The sequence below is a fragment of the Trachurus japonicus genome, chromosome 11 (assembly GCF_045865225.1).
Source record: "Trachurus japonicus isolate A0001 chromosome 11, Traja_1.0".
Taxonomy (NCBI): domain Eukaryota; kingdom Metazoa; phylum Chordata; class Actinopteri; order Carangiformes; family Carangidae; genus Trachurus; species Trachurus japonicus.
This window is the reverse complement of record NC_140917.1, coordinates 3,464,570-3,479,135: the sequence shown is the minus strand read 5'-3', so window position 1 is coordinate 3,479,135 and position 14,566 is coordinate 3,464,570. Positions and strand designations below refer to the sequence as shown.

Genomic DNA, 14,566 nt, shown 5'->3' with positions numbered 1-14,566 from the left:
TTAAAAAAAATGATGAATCACCATTACACCCCTTAACAAAATATATCACAATTACAAACTATCCACCAGTTTGCTTATTTCTAGAACACTAACATCTTTCAGCTAAGAACGCTATGTCATTTTAGCTACCACCCTGTTTCACTGTGGAGGTAGTTGAATATGGTGAGCCACGCCCCTGGAAGTGATGTCATCGACACAGAACCACTCTTTTTTAATCTCATACATACCTATGATGAGCTCAATGATGATTTTTAGTAATAGAAGTAGGGGAGAGTGGGGTAATTTGTGCCATGGGGCAAGTAGTTCCACCCCTGTTATCTAGAAAACTATAGAAGAAGTTGGTCATGTGACCACATATTTTTGAAGGGGCATCCATTTCACTCATCCTATCAAGAAGGGAGACACATGGCTTGAGAGGAAAGCACATTTATGTTCAAAAAACAAGTTTTTGCCCTCCAAAGTAAAATTTCTATGATCAAGGTTTTTTGATTGCCATGTTTGAACAATTATAGATAACTTTGAGAACAGTTCACACATGTTTTAGTGCTTTATTAAGCTACACCATGAGTCTATACAGTTAGCATGATGCCAGCTCAAAACAGCTGGGGAATCCTTTTTTCTCAAAATGCTGGGCTTGGGGTAATTTGTGCCAAAGGGCCTGGGTTAAGTTGTGCCAGTGGCAGTGCTGTCTGTGTATAGGAGAAACATTGCAGTGGGCACGGATTTGCTTGAAACTTAACATGTGTGATGAGGGACCGCCCCTGAACACACCTGCCCACTCTGGTTGTGCTCGTAGCCTGGTGGATGAACAAAACATTGCGTTTCTTTGCGCCACAGCCCCCAGCGTGCCTCAGGCCTCCACGACTACATGGGGACAAGCGAGGGCCCGATCATCGCCGCTTCTGGCTTTAATTTTGTATTGAATGTCTTGCTTTTATATAGCATTAACATTTGTGAGATTAAAATTATCTGTTTTACTTCAATTATCAATGGCACAATTTACTCCAGTGAATTCTCTCCAATGGCACAACTTACCCCGCACCGGGGGCAAGTTGTGCCAGATTTTTTTTTTTTTTTCTAAAGCTATATTTCTGAAACAGTTGATTTAAGATTCAAAGTGATTGTTCCCAGGGATGCACAACATCCTAAACTATATGTACATATATTAGTTGGGGGCATTATTATAATCCCCTTGCTTTAAAGGCAATTTAAGTAAAAATTGGCACTACTTACCCCGCTCTCCCCTATACACATGTAAAGATAAACATGATTAAGCTTAACTGTCCCACTTTACCCATTGTCCCACTTTACCCATATTCACCCTACGTAAATCAGAAATTTCAAAGGTGCTTTGAGACTTTGGCCTCAAACAAAGAAAGACATTTCCTTCTTTGAGTCTGTAGTTGTCTCGTCTTTGCAGCTGAGAAATTGTAAATGCTGGCAGAGAAGTTGGAATTCAAGGTAAGTTTGAGTTAGGTCAGATAATGTGGATCATAAAACGTTTGTTTTTTTGTTTTATCAGTGATCAGATGGAAAAGCTAAATTCAGGAGAGTTCATCAAATTAAATCCAGAGACAAAAAAGTCACAGACATGAAAACCTGAGGTATTAAGTAATAGGTGGTTTTCAGATGACGTCACGTGGAACGTCACGACTGCAGATGGAGGGCAGGAAGTGTTTTGCCCGCAGGAAAACAATAGGAAAATGCCTACTGTCTGCGCTGTCTACGGCTGTTCAAAACGGTCAAACCGGGAAAATCAAAAAAGTTATGTAAAATGATCGAGGGTAGACTTACTCCGTTGATATTTACTTTAATAACAGCGCAAACATCTAAACAAACCGGCATAAGAAGAGCGTCTCTGTAACCAAGGCAACAACACATTAACTGCTCTGCGCTACAATGTTCCAGTTGCTGTGGCAACATTAGTTTCGTTATAACTATTCACCACTTTCCGTAGAACGCCGCTGGGCGTCGCCATGACACTCAATTCACCGACAAGTCGGTTTCGCACTTCTGTCTCACTTCAAGCAGAATGGAGCTAGCCTAGCAGTCTGTCTTAGAAGTGTTTTTATTATTATTACAAGTTCATAGAATGTCCTCCGGTACGACATGTGCTGTTGTTGGATGCACAAACAACTCAAGGAAAGTTAAAGATTTTATGAATGGAGCCTGTAACGACCATAAAGCCAATCGCAAGAGTTGTGGATTAGAGGCTGACACGGGAGTGTTTTTTCAATCCGCCCCGTCCCGTCCCGGTCCCGTGACAAAGTAAAAAAAAAATCCTGTCCCGTTCAAATCCCGAATAAATCACTCCCGATCCCGTCCTGTTCCCGATTTTTTCTATGAACACAGTCATCATAGATCCCCCCTCCCCTCTCTCTCTCAGCTCACTGCAGGCTGAATGACAGACAAAACAAGACGGTAGATGTGGCGTCAACACATCTACCGTCTTGTTTTGTTATTTCAATTAGTGATAATGAATGCCCTCCTCGTCCTTTCTCTCTCCCTCTCTCTCTTTTTCTTTCTTTATTTTTTGCTTGTCTGCATCACCTGTTTAATGCGAGGTGGAGATTACGCCGCCGCCGCATCAGCTGACTCCTCTGACTGGCGGAAAACGTTTAATTGCCTACCGGTATGTTGATTTACACAGGTTACACACCACTACGTAGCCACGACAGTGATCACTGAGGGTGTGCGGTGTGCAGTGTGCATCAGCTGTTTAATGCGAGGTGGAGATTACGCCGCCGCATCAGCTGACTCCTCTGAGTCAGTCTGACTGGCCGAAAACGTTTCCCTACCGGTATGTTGATTTAGGTACACCTCTACGGAGCCAGGACAGTGATCACTGAGGGTGTGCAGTGTGCATCAGTCCACACACTTAAAATTTTTGGACCGTTTTGAGCGCACCATCCTGGCTTGTGCTTCTTTGAATGTCGCGCTTTGACTCCCGGTCCCGTTCACTCCCGTTTACATTTTTTCCCGTCACGTCCCGATCACGTGATTCAAAATAAATTGACTCCCGAATCACGGGATTCCCGCGGGAATCCCGATAAAATGTCAGCCTCTATTGTGGATGTCCGGTTGCTACGTTAGCCGCTAGCTGTTGCTACGTAAACAACCGACTTCCGGGGTGGTGTGACGCAATGGATCATGGGAAAATAAAGTGGTGAATAATATGACAAGTTACTTGAGAGTTCCTAAGGTAGTAAGACATAAAGGACTCAAATTTCAACAACTGACCGTAAAACGGTGTGTGGGAGGGACGGAAGTGACCATAGTAAACAAACGGTGTTCTAGCCTGTTCTGCAGTAAAAATGGCACATAGAAAGCGGAGTAAAGCAATATATTAAGCGGCAATATATATTCAACGATATTCAGCCAAACCCACATAGTTTGAAACAACGTTCAAAACACACACAGCCAGTGTCACAACGGGAACTGCCCATTGGTCCGACCTCCCATTGGTTCGACCTCCCGTTACTCCGATAAAATCAACCACAAGTCAGACCAATAAGAGGTCGAACCAGTGGGTGGTCCCGTTAGTTCGAACTGTCATCGCTACTTTGTGACAAGCTCTTCCATTGATAGGAGCATGCAGCTTTCTCTCTCTCTCTCTCTACGCACATCACACACATACACGCGCGGCCCAGAATATCACCATATTCAGTCAGAGAGCCAGATCATGTCAGATCGCGCACAACCATCATAAATGCTGATCAAGATGTGTAAACTGATAATCAAAGCCCACCTCTCAGAGTACAGAGTAAAAGAAATACACTTTTTTTTCTCCTCCCCCCTCCGCTCGAGCACGGCTGAACCTGGCCGGCTTGAGCTCACTTCACGGGCGCGAGCCTGCTGCAGCCGCTGCTGCTGCTGGCAGCAGACTGAGAGAGAGAGAGAAAAAAAAAGTAAATTTCGCTTTGGTTAGGTTCAGGCAATGAAGAAAGGAGTTGGTTAAGTTTAGTAAAAACAGCAGGTAGAGGCTAGACAGGCTGGAAGCATAATGAGCCTTATATGTTATTGATATGAAGTGCTTGTTTTGCAGTTAATTATGCACATGATCCGTTTGATCCCAGAAAGGAAAAAAGGATCAATGCGCAGCCTCCGTTTCCTTTCTGATTGCGTCCGTCTGTCTGTTCGGAGTGGGAGAGAGAGACAGAGAACCCAATCCACCTGTCTGTAATGTAAGTTTGATTTGATATGAGTGTCAAGGTTTAATTACGGACACCAATGAGCGCGCAGCAGTGCGTAAAAGTCGTGCGTAATGACAGCTCCTCGTTGGTGAAACACAATAAACTGCACCTCTTCTTCCACTTGTGTCTTATTGACAGGTGGAGCCTATATGAATAATGATATAAATGCATAGTGAACGGTAAGAATGGAGAGTTTGACTAATAACTAGTCCAGTTCGAACTAATGAGGACCTCCCATTAGTTCGAACTCTCATTACTCCGATTGTCGGACCAATGGGAGGTCGAACTAATGGGAGGTCGAACCAGTGCCATGGACCCGTCACAACTAAGCATATAAAGCCTGCTAGCTTAATGCTAACGTATATGTAAAACACCATAGACGGGCTAACAGAAATTAGCATGCAGTTTACAGCCAGTAAAGCTGCTAAAAACTGTTTTAATTGTGGCTTTAGCGCTGTTAACACGTCACCGTTTAATCCAGAGTCTGTGGTCAGTTTATAACGCTGGGGAATTTGCTCCGATGTCTGTTTTGGGAGAAGTGCAGAGTCTGTGTGAGCCCCGACCGGGGACCAGGGGCAGCGGCTGTCACAGCAGCAGCAGCCCGGTCTGCTGAGCTGATCTGCCGGGGCCGACCGTCCTCCTCCCGGAGGAGGAAACGAGCCAAGTAACGTATCCGCAATGCTTTTAGAGGTTTACCGCTGAGATTAATGTTGGTCTCATTGATGAAATTTAACTGTGGCAGTGGCATTAGTTTGTTTGAATGAAAAGTGAGCAGGGCTGCTTCTGGGCTAAGGACTGAAATCACCACATTTACGTAAATGAATAAATGTTTTACAATGAACCGATCAGTCTAATAGCCTACATTTTATTTTGTTAAATCGACATGGTTACTGTAGCCTACATGGCAAAGATTATTACCACTTTATGACTTAAAATTACTCGGTATTTCTATGGGAGTCCTATGGGAGTGTCGCCACTCTGTTATATCAATCGCTCTGGTCGAGGCGGTGTGTTTCACTGCTTCCTTTCTCCCGATTTAAGGTTGCATGGATCGTATCCGATATATTTCTCTAATTTTTGGTGATACCTGCTACGTGCAGGCTCGACCAAAAGCTTCGGAGTACTCGCTTTCCATTATTTTCAGGCACCGCTCTCCACTTCCTGCCCTCCATCTGACATCGCCCCGCCCCCTTTGCGTCATCATAACCACGTGACTGAAAACAAGCTATAAATACACACCTATCTGGAGACAGTCAGGAACATGGGTACTATCATAAGCATTTAATGTGACAAAGAGGGAGTCCACACAAAGTTTAACTAAGAACAAATAATTTATTGTAACTAAATTATTTTTTTTGTCAAGACTGAATCACACACAAAAATATTGTGGTCCAACTTCCAAAGCAGCTTGAGCACATCAGTGTCTATGGATTAGGGGTTGCATGACTTCAGATTTTTTAAAGTCGACTCTAATGTTATGAAAGTCGAGTCAACGTCGACTAGTCGCTGATGACGTCATTCATATTTTTCCCATCATAACTAAAATCACAGGAGGAGGGAAATGCTTTACAACAATCTGAATTCACTGACAGACGCTCACGCACAGAAATTAGTCCACAGAACAGCAGCTTTATAAACAACAAGCTGTAAATCAGTTTGTTTTTTTGTAACACACTCGGAGTGAATAAGGTGAATACAAGTGCAAAAGAAAATACTGTAGCTACTGTCCATTAAACAATTAGGGAGGAAAACGACACACAGGCCTCGTCACCATAGTGCGAAATACGGGGGGGTTTGGGGGGGTCGGACCCCCCCAATTAACCCCTTGAGACCCCCTGAAAGACTCAAAAGCAAAACCTGGGGGGGGGTCTCAATCTTGTCAAAAAAAAAAAAAAGATATAGTAATTTTATTGTCACTAATGATCTATTAAATGTGTTTAAGAGATCACCATGTCAAGTATTTATAATTCAAAAATGTTAATAATAATAATTCGTTTAACATTAAGCTGAACCAGTCCTGCGCCTGCGCGTATGCAAATTAGCCATGTGCGAGAGCCCAGAGCAATGACGTAGGCCGTCAATAACAATGGCTAACAAGCGAAAGCTAAATCAAAGTTTATCACTGGCACACTTCGGATTCACATCAAAAAAGGTGGCACTAAGAGATGAGGAGATAGAAGATGTTGGTGTCAGACAAGAGGATCCCGTTCCTCTCCCACCCTCTGCCGAAGAAAGAGAAGTTGAGGCCGAGTGCTCCGTAGCAGACATAGCAGATGCCACTGCCCCTGCTGCTAGCACAAGTGAGTTGCCCGCTTTTTTTACACCTAAGCAGGTGGGGAAATGGAAAGACCGCAACCTTTGGCTTGATATTAAGGCAGGAAAATTGGGGTGCTTAATATGCAGAAAAGCAAAAACGTTGCTACTCTCAGAAAAGAAACCGGGTTTACACCTCGCAGAAGAGTGGATCAACGGTGATGTTTCCAGCACTACAGCAAAGCGGCTGCGAAAGAAAATCTACAAACACAGGGACAGTCAGGCCCACGCACGGTCAGTGGAAATAGCCCAGATGAAAGACAAAGACACGCTCTCCAACACGTTCATTGACATGCAGTCCGAATTACTCAAGAAAACCACTGTCTCATTCAGAACGGCGTACACAGTGGCAAAAGAAAGGCTATCATTCAAAAAGCTCAACCCACTCATGAAAATGCAGGAGCTTAATGGAGCAGAAGTTGGTAACATCCACAAATCTGACCATGCATGCGCAGAAATAATCAATCACATTTCCAAGGAAATGCGCCGCAAATTCGCCTGCAATATTAAAGAAATGGATTCACGGGTGTCAATCACCATAGATGAAAGCACCGTTCATGGCTTGGCCTATCTAATAATCTACATAGGCTAAGATGTGATGTCAGCGGTAAGGGGGACGTAGACAATATTTTCCTGGATCTAGTGGAACTAACAGAGGGGCTCGATGCTGAATCCATTTTTAATTCATTGATAGTGAGTCTACATGAAGCTGGATTCGACGATGACTTTTTGAAGACGCACCTGATCAGCATTGCCACCGACGGAGCTGCAGTGCTCACAGGAAAAAACTGTGGGCTCATCGTTCGACTCAAAGAAAAGTTTCCGAATGTGCAGTCTGTTCACTGCCTAGCGCACAGATTAGAACTGGCTGTCAAAGATGCTCTGAAACAAGCGCCTGGCACTAATCAGTTTGAGATTTTTATTTCGAAATTATATTCACTCTACAGCCAGTCAGCCAGGAACGCCAGATTGCTTAGAGAAGCAGCGGCCGAGCTTGACATCGAAATACTGAGAATAGGTCAAATATTCACCATCAGATGGGTTGCCAGCAGCTTTAATACAGTGAAAGCAGTGTGGAAAGATTTCCCCGCACTCGCACTCCATTTCAAAACAGCCGGTGAGGACACGTCACGCAATGATCTTGACAGACAAAAATACAAGGGACTTCTGAAGCACCTGGCTAACTCTGGATTTGTGGAAGATTTGGCTGTGATGAAAGATATCCTGCGTGAACTCCAGAGCCTGTCCCTCAAGCTGCAGAAAAGAGAAATGTCACTCGTGGATTCAAGTCTAGCCATCCAACAAACTATCAATGTTTTGACGAGCATGAAGACGTCTGGCGGAGGAAAGTCAACCAAGAAGGCTGCACAGACCGTCTCATCTGGACGTTTCAAGGGTGTAGAGCTGCGTGAAAGCAGGGCGAAAATAAACAGTAATCAGTTTTACGAATTGGTGATTGTGTCTCTAACTAAGCGATTGCCGGAGTCCAGTTTGGTCCTTATGCTCAAAGCCCTTGACAAGCGTTTTTGGCCAGGAGCGCAGGAGGACTTGATCTTGTTTGGCGAACCAGAAGTACACAGCCTCGCGAAAGCGCTTGGAGAACCAACCAGAGAGGCCGTGGAGCAGTTTCGAGACTGGAAATTACAGGGCACTGCACCGGGGAAAACATTGGAAAGACTTTGCATTGCAAGTCGCACGTATCTCCCCACTTCACCTGAGTGCGAACGAGGCTTTTCCGCTGTTAATAACACGGACAGCCAGACGCGCAACAGGTTGCGCGAAGAAAGCCTGTCTTCACTCCTGTTTCTGGACCTCAACAGACCCCCTCTGGACAAATTCGACCCGGTTCCATTCGTCAGAAGCTGGATTAAAGCAGGACATCGCCTCTCTTCCTCCTGGAAACCAGGACAGTAAGTACGAGAAGTCGAGAAAAGGCACATTTGGTCTATTTTAACTTAAGGTAAGAGGCCAGCCTGCTTCATATGGACTGAACCCGCCTGTTGTTAGCTATTTGTCTGTTCTTTTTCATTTTCGTGATGGCCTGTTATACGAATGTGATTTGTGAATGTGTTCAAAGCTGTGTTTTTGCTAGATGGATGGTTAAATAAGGTTACATGATTAGTCATAGTGCAGGCTGGGGATCTCGTTAAAGTGCACTGATTGCACGACAGTCTCCGATTTATACAGTTGATTGTTATTTGAATGCACAAGTTTGGTGTCAATTAGTCTTTCATTCATTTTAATTATTTTATTTATTGTCTATTCGTTTCTGCATTGCACTGATCGTGCGCCAGTCTCCTATACCTGGCATTTATTCATTAAGTGCGCCAGTGTGGTGGCAATTATTGTCTTTTATTTATTTTAATTATCGGCTTGTATTTGTCAATTACTTTCTGCATTGTAATGCACAATTTTGCCTCTCCTTTTTTATAAAACAACGTGCATTTACAAATCATTAAGTGTGTGCGTGTGTGTGCTGCGTTTCCATTACAGATTTTCGCAAAATAAAAGCGATATTTCTGAAACTTCGAAAAAGTGCAATTGCTATTTGCGGGTGTTTCCATTGAAAGGTATTTTGCGAATGAGCCGTAATGCGTCTTGCGTTTCTGTGGTGACGGCACAGCGATCTCAGCTTCCTACAGCTGTTGCTGTTATTGTTTTTAACAAAGACAAAAACAGCGCTTGATTGCTGAAAGGCAAAGCCCGTGTGGCGCTGGCAGCGGCCACAAATAAGGACGCACTCACACGGGCCAGTTGTTCCGTACCGCGCTGAAGCCCGAATGCCCCCTCCTCTGTCCGGGCGCATGACGTCTGTCCGACTACCCATTTCTCCGACCACCCATTTCTCCGACTCCGACCATACATTTCTTTATTTTTGCGTCATCAGTCCGACCTCCCATTTCTCCGACTTAAGTAGCCCTAACCCTTAACCTTACCCTAAACCTAACCTCAACACTGTAGAATGGGTAGTCGGAGAAATGAGCCGTCGGACTTGTGGGCAGTCGGACTGACGTATGCTCCCCCCTCTGTCCCCCGCTGGCCCGCACTCACACCACCTCCAACCCAAGCTGATCAAGCACTGTTGCCTCCGTTGATATAGAGGGATTATTTGTTTACCAACACGGTGGATGTGCGCTTTAACCTGACTGCAGAAAGAACAGAGCCTTTTAAACACCAGCGTTGATGAGGTGCTGACAACATAGGTGGTTGTGTCCACACACCCGTACTGGTTTATGTGCCATAAGGTGACATTTCTGCGCAGGAGGGAGTGGGAGCCTGGATGCGAGCCAGTCTCCTTCAACCATGCACGTAAAAGGGGAATGATAGGAAAGGTTTTTCTAATTTAATGAGAAACAATGCCCAGGTCAGCAATGCATGACAATTATGTGGTCCATTTGTCCCCTCAAGTTACATAAACCAACACAGCGTGGACACACACAACTCCGGTGAGGCCGGTGATGTGTAGAAAAGCGAAAAAAGTGTTTCCATTACACTTTTGCGATACACGTTTGTATCGATACGTCTCAAAAACCACCTCATGAGAGCATAAAAACTTTTTTGCGATATTTGAGAGTTTTTTCGAAATGTAGATGTTTCCATTACCAGTTTTTAATTTCGATATTTAGGTTTTGCGCATTTCAAGGGGTAATGGAAACACAAGGCTATAGGCTGATTGTCTTGGCTTATTGTATAGGCCACTGTATAAAAAGAAAAAGAAAAAACGTTATTGCGCAACCACCGCGAGTTAAGGACCCCCCCGAATATTGATGAGTATTTCGCACACTGCTCGTCACCATCACAGTCCTGCTCGTCACAGTTTCAATCACAGTTTTTGTTTTTCCTGGTTAGTTGTTGCTGTTGTTGGTTGTTGTTGTTGTGCGCGACATAAAGCTGTCAATATGAGCAGAGTTTTTTTTATTTTATTTTAATTGCCGGCAGCCCGACACACTGCCCGCGGAAGCGCAGCGCCTCACAGGCTCGCCGCGCTTGGCTGCTCTCAGCAGCTGCTTCTCCTGCTCTCTCCGCGCCGGTAAAACATCGACCCGTCTGTAGCTGCTCGGTTTTCCACACACACAGGTCTGTCTCTAGCACTGTATGTATGGATGTGTGTCTTGTGTGCAGATGCAACTGACAAATATTTATAGACGGACAGCAAACTTAATCATCATTTATTTTATTTTGAAAATTGACCGGATTCGCTCGCCTTTTCTGTGCCCGACTTCCTGTCTGGTACGATCTTGTTCTATCCAGCTTGACGGCGCTCGTATTTTTTTCATTCAGCGCACTCAGCTGTTGTTTCAAGCCACTACTCTTGTACTGTCACATGATCTAGTCAACTAGTCGACGTCAAGCTCAAAACTAGGGCTGCAACTAATGATTATTTTGATAATCGATTAATCTGTCGATTATTTCTTCGATTCATCATTCACCGGATCAACCGACAACAACCTGACGTTACTCCGACAGTTTTCAGTTTGGCTCACAGCCGCTTCCCCGACCGGCCCACGTAATCACACCGTGATAAACACCAGTCACCGCGGGGGGACAGGCTGGACCCTCCGGTCACACACACACAGCAGCGATCTGATGTAAACATCGGTATTAACTGTAATAGTGCCCATCACCATAAAATAAGACGGGTAAATGATGATCAAATCTCTAATCTGAGTCCTCCACACACCGAGCTCTGAGCAGAGGAACAGCTGATCAAACCTCAAAGAAATATTTCTTACCTTTACTCCAGGTGTCCAAATCAGTCAGCAGCAGCAGTCATCAAACATCAACAGTTTTATAATCCATATTATTCCCGTTTGCATCGCGTTCCTCGTGGCCAGCGTGCTTCATTCATTTGCATTGTGTGAAAAATAAGAAAGAAGTTTTAGCTAACGTTAGCTTTAGCTTTAGCTTCAGTGTCCTGACAAGAGAGGCTGACAGAGGAGACGGTGAAGCCTCTCTGCTGCTGGTACCGAGTCCAGACCACCGGTCCAGACAGTCCGTGACACACCACGGACCGTGTCCGTGTGGAAGTGACGTTGGACCGGGAGTAAACAACACGGTGGAACAACACAGGTCCGGTTGATCAGAAACACGGCTGTTGCCGCCGCTAAAAACACGTCTTTTTTTTTTTTACATGATGCAAATGAATTAAACAGGCTGGCCGCCAGGAACGCGATGTAAACGGAAATAATATTAGTGGATTATTGGAGCTGGATGACTGCTGCTGCTGCTGACTGTTTTGGACACGGGTAAAGATACGAAATATTTTCTTTTTTTCCCCTGGCTCTGGGCCAAGTTAATCGCTACCCAACGAATCGATAATGAAATTCGTTGCCAACAAATTTAATAATCGATTTTTATCGATTTTATCGATTAGTTTTTGCAGCCCTACTCAAAACGTCATTGTGAAGCAGTAAAGTCGACTAGTCGACAAGTCTGTGCAACCCCTACTATGGATACTTTGACTTTGATTGATGATTAATTGATGAGAACTTGTTGTGATCTTAAATTACTTACCTATTGTCTGGATCTACATTCACTTCAGACATGGTGCAGATAAAGTCAATGCGCTGACACTCGCCACCATTTCCAATGAGGCTACTGACATGTCGCAGGATGTCCCACGCTTCATAATCTGATGCTGCTCGATTGATATCAGTGACAATCCACACAGTAGAACAGCTTTGTACAATCTGAAGTGGCAAAACAAAAAGATGATTATGAGTGATTTATTCAATTATCAGTCTTTGTAATAACATGATGTCACAGTATAAACAGCAATCTATGGGGGAAAAAATGACCTGTTTCCACATTTTATTTCGGTTCTTGTCACAGTCCCCATTTCCAGGAAGATCCACAAGTGTGACATGCTGGAGAAGATCATTATGAGGCACCTTGACAGTCACACACTTCACCAGCGGCCAGTACCACTTCTTTATGTCTTTGCCGTCTTCCATGTCTGAGGCAGTTCTTGTGTATTTGATTAATTGTGCAGATAGATTTTCAGCCTGTGATAAAATGATTAAATAAAGCAAAACAATCAATGATGATTTTATTTTGATGCACATTCTAAATGTTTTATACACTGCATACACAAATCAGAACAGGATGGGGTATAGTCCGGTGCAAATATGACTTGACCCCAAAAAAAATCTAACAAAAGGTTTCTCAGCTTTCAAAAAAAATAGTATTAGATGTCCTTAATAATATACTAAAAGTTTACCAAAGTTTGACCACTAGAAAGGTGTCATTTTCAATATGGCGTCCAAGATGGGTTGGAAGCCTGGGGAGACACCCAAGGTGAATAGGGTACATTTTTTAACTAACAGATATCACCATGAAACTTCCCAAGTTTATCACTCACATTAAGACAAATATTTTTTGTATTACAAGTTTTGTCAAATTTTATGTTTAAATATGTAAATGAAGCAATATCTAATTAAATATGCACTCATTTGCATACATTTCCAGAACCGAAAACTGAACAATGGATAAAGCCCCTTTCAAAATTCTTATTTTATTTTGTTGACATACTAGAGTCAGAAGGTTTTACAGAGGGGATTTTCGATATCTCTTTTTAAAGGTAAAGGTACCTTTACCTTTACCTTAGGTAAAGGTACCTTTGGTCACTCTGTAAATGAGAAAATACTGTCACCACCCCTAAAAATTCAAATATTGCCTTAAAATGACCATTACTCCTTTGTATGATAAGTGATTCCAAGCATTATTATATATTAAGGCAATTGGTTACAAGCACATTTATGCGAAAAATAAGTAAAATTTACCTTAAAGCAGGAGTAAGCGATCCGGTCGTTTTGGCTAATGCTGCGTTCCAGGCAGGCTTTTGAAACCGTAAGTTACGGCTTCAAGTCACGACTTACGACTTTGTAGAGTTCCAGGCAACCCACAACTCGCGTTTCTCCGACCTGTTGCCTGTGAAAGTCACTATAACGGCCACTTGATGTTTTTGATTTTGACAATTTTGACAATCAAATATGACTAATAGCCTATAGGCTACTTGGTGCTAGTAAGTTCAATAAATTTAAAATAATTTGAAGTAATTTGTCAAGATTTTTGTTGGGGCGACGGGGGCAAGGGGCTTGTTCAAAGTGGGGAATGACTAAAAAAGAACCACTGCTCTAATCTGTCTCTCTTGTTCTTCTATTGTCTGTGTCTTGTCTTTCTATTCTGTCTCTCTTGTTATTTTGGGATTACATATAGCGTTTTTCTATACCCGATACCCAAAGTGCTTACAGTAACCATTATTCATTCATACACATTCACAGTGGTAAACTTTGACTGTAGCCACAGCTGCCCTGGGGCAGTCTGATGGAAACATGGCTGCCATTTTGCACCAAATGGCCCCTCCAACCACCACCGCGATCATTCATACACATTCACACGAGGCAAGGTGTCTTGCCCAAGGACACTATGACAGAGACTGGGAGAGAGCGGGATTCTAACCACCAATTGGACAACCCACTCTACCCCCCTGAGCCGCTGTCGCCCTCTTCTATTGTCAGTGTCTTGTCTCTCTAGTCTATCGTTCTATTGCTTTACTGCAGTGTAATGGTGGATCTGTGTGCAAAATGTTACAAGAAAATACAAATACCACTACAGTGCACAATTTCCATCATAGAATTAATGTTTTTTTTGTTTTTTTTTTAGTTATAGGCCCTTTCTACCACATGTCAACCACCCATTCCAATAGGAATAAATTCATTAGAACTGTGTGGTACTCTAAGTAAGTATGTAATCTTGTTAGAACAATTTAGACAAGTCCAGTGGATTCATAGACCCAAAAAACATGGGGTTAGACACCAATATAGGTCAAATAATGAAAGAGTTGGGATAAATGCGAGACACTAGCGACAAAAACCCTGTTTTTTCATGCAATGATAAATTTTGAGATTTTTGGCTATTTTTCTTTCTTAACTCATTGAGTGCCGCGCTCCTTTCCAAAGTTTTTCTTTCATTTGAAAGGTGAAACTTTATGCTTCAAATGGCCACGAACCGTTTGTTTCTACGTGCCTCTGTTCCTGAGAAAAGTCAAGCTAAACATG

The 14,566-nt window shown here is 43.4% G+C and overlaps 2 protein-coding genes across 2 annotated transcripts in view; one reads left to right on the top strand and one right to left on the bottom strand.

Moving 5' to 3' along the window:
• LOC146977901 (flotillin-1) overlaps window positions 1-14,566 on the top strand; it is a 364,493-nt gene that overhangs the window by 182,411 nt on the left and 167,516 nt on the right. The window lies entirely within an intron of this gene.
• Window positions 1-14,566, bottom strand: part of LOC146977902 (nuclear GTPase SLIP-GC-like) — a 47,413-nt gene that overhangs the window by 17,140 nt on the left and 15,707 nt on the right. Inside the window, exons 7-8 of the mRNA XM_085790530.1 lie at window positions 12,305-12,511; window positions 12,021-12,196 (exon numbers count right to left, since the gene is read on the bottom strand). Of these exons, the coding sequence (XP_085646656.1) occupies window positions 12,021-12,196; window positions 12,305-12,511 (383 nt within the window). The remainder of the gene's footprint in view (window positions 1-12,020; window positions 12,197-12,304; window positions 12,512-14,566) is intronic.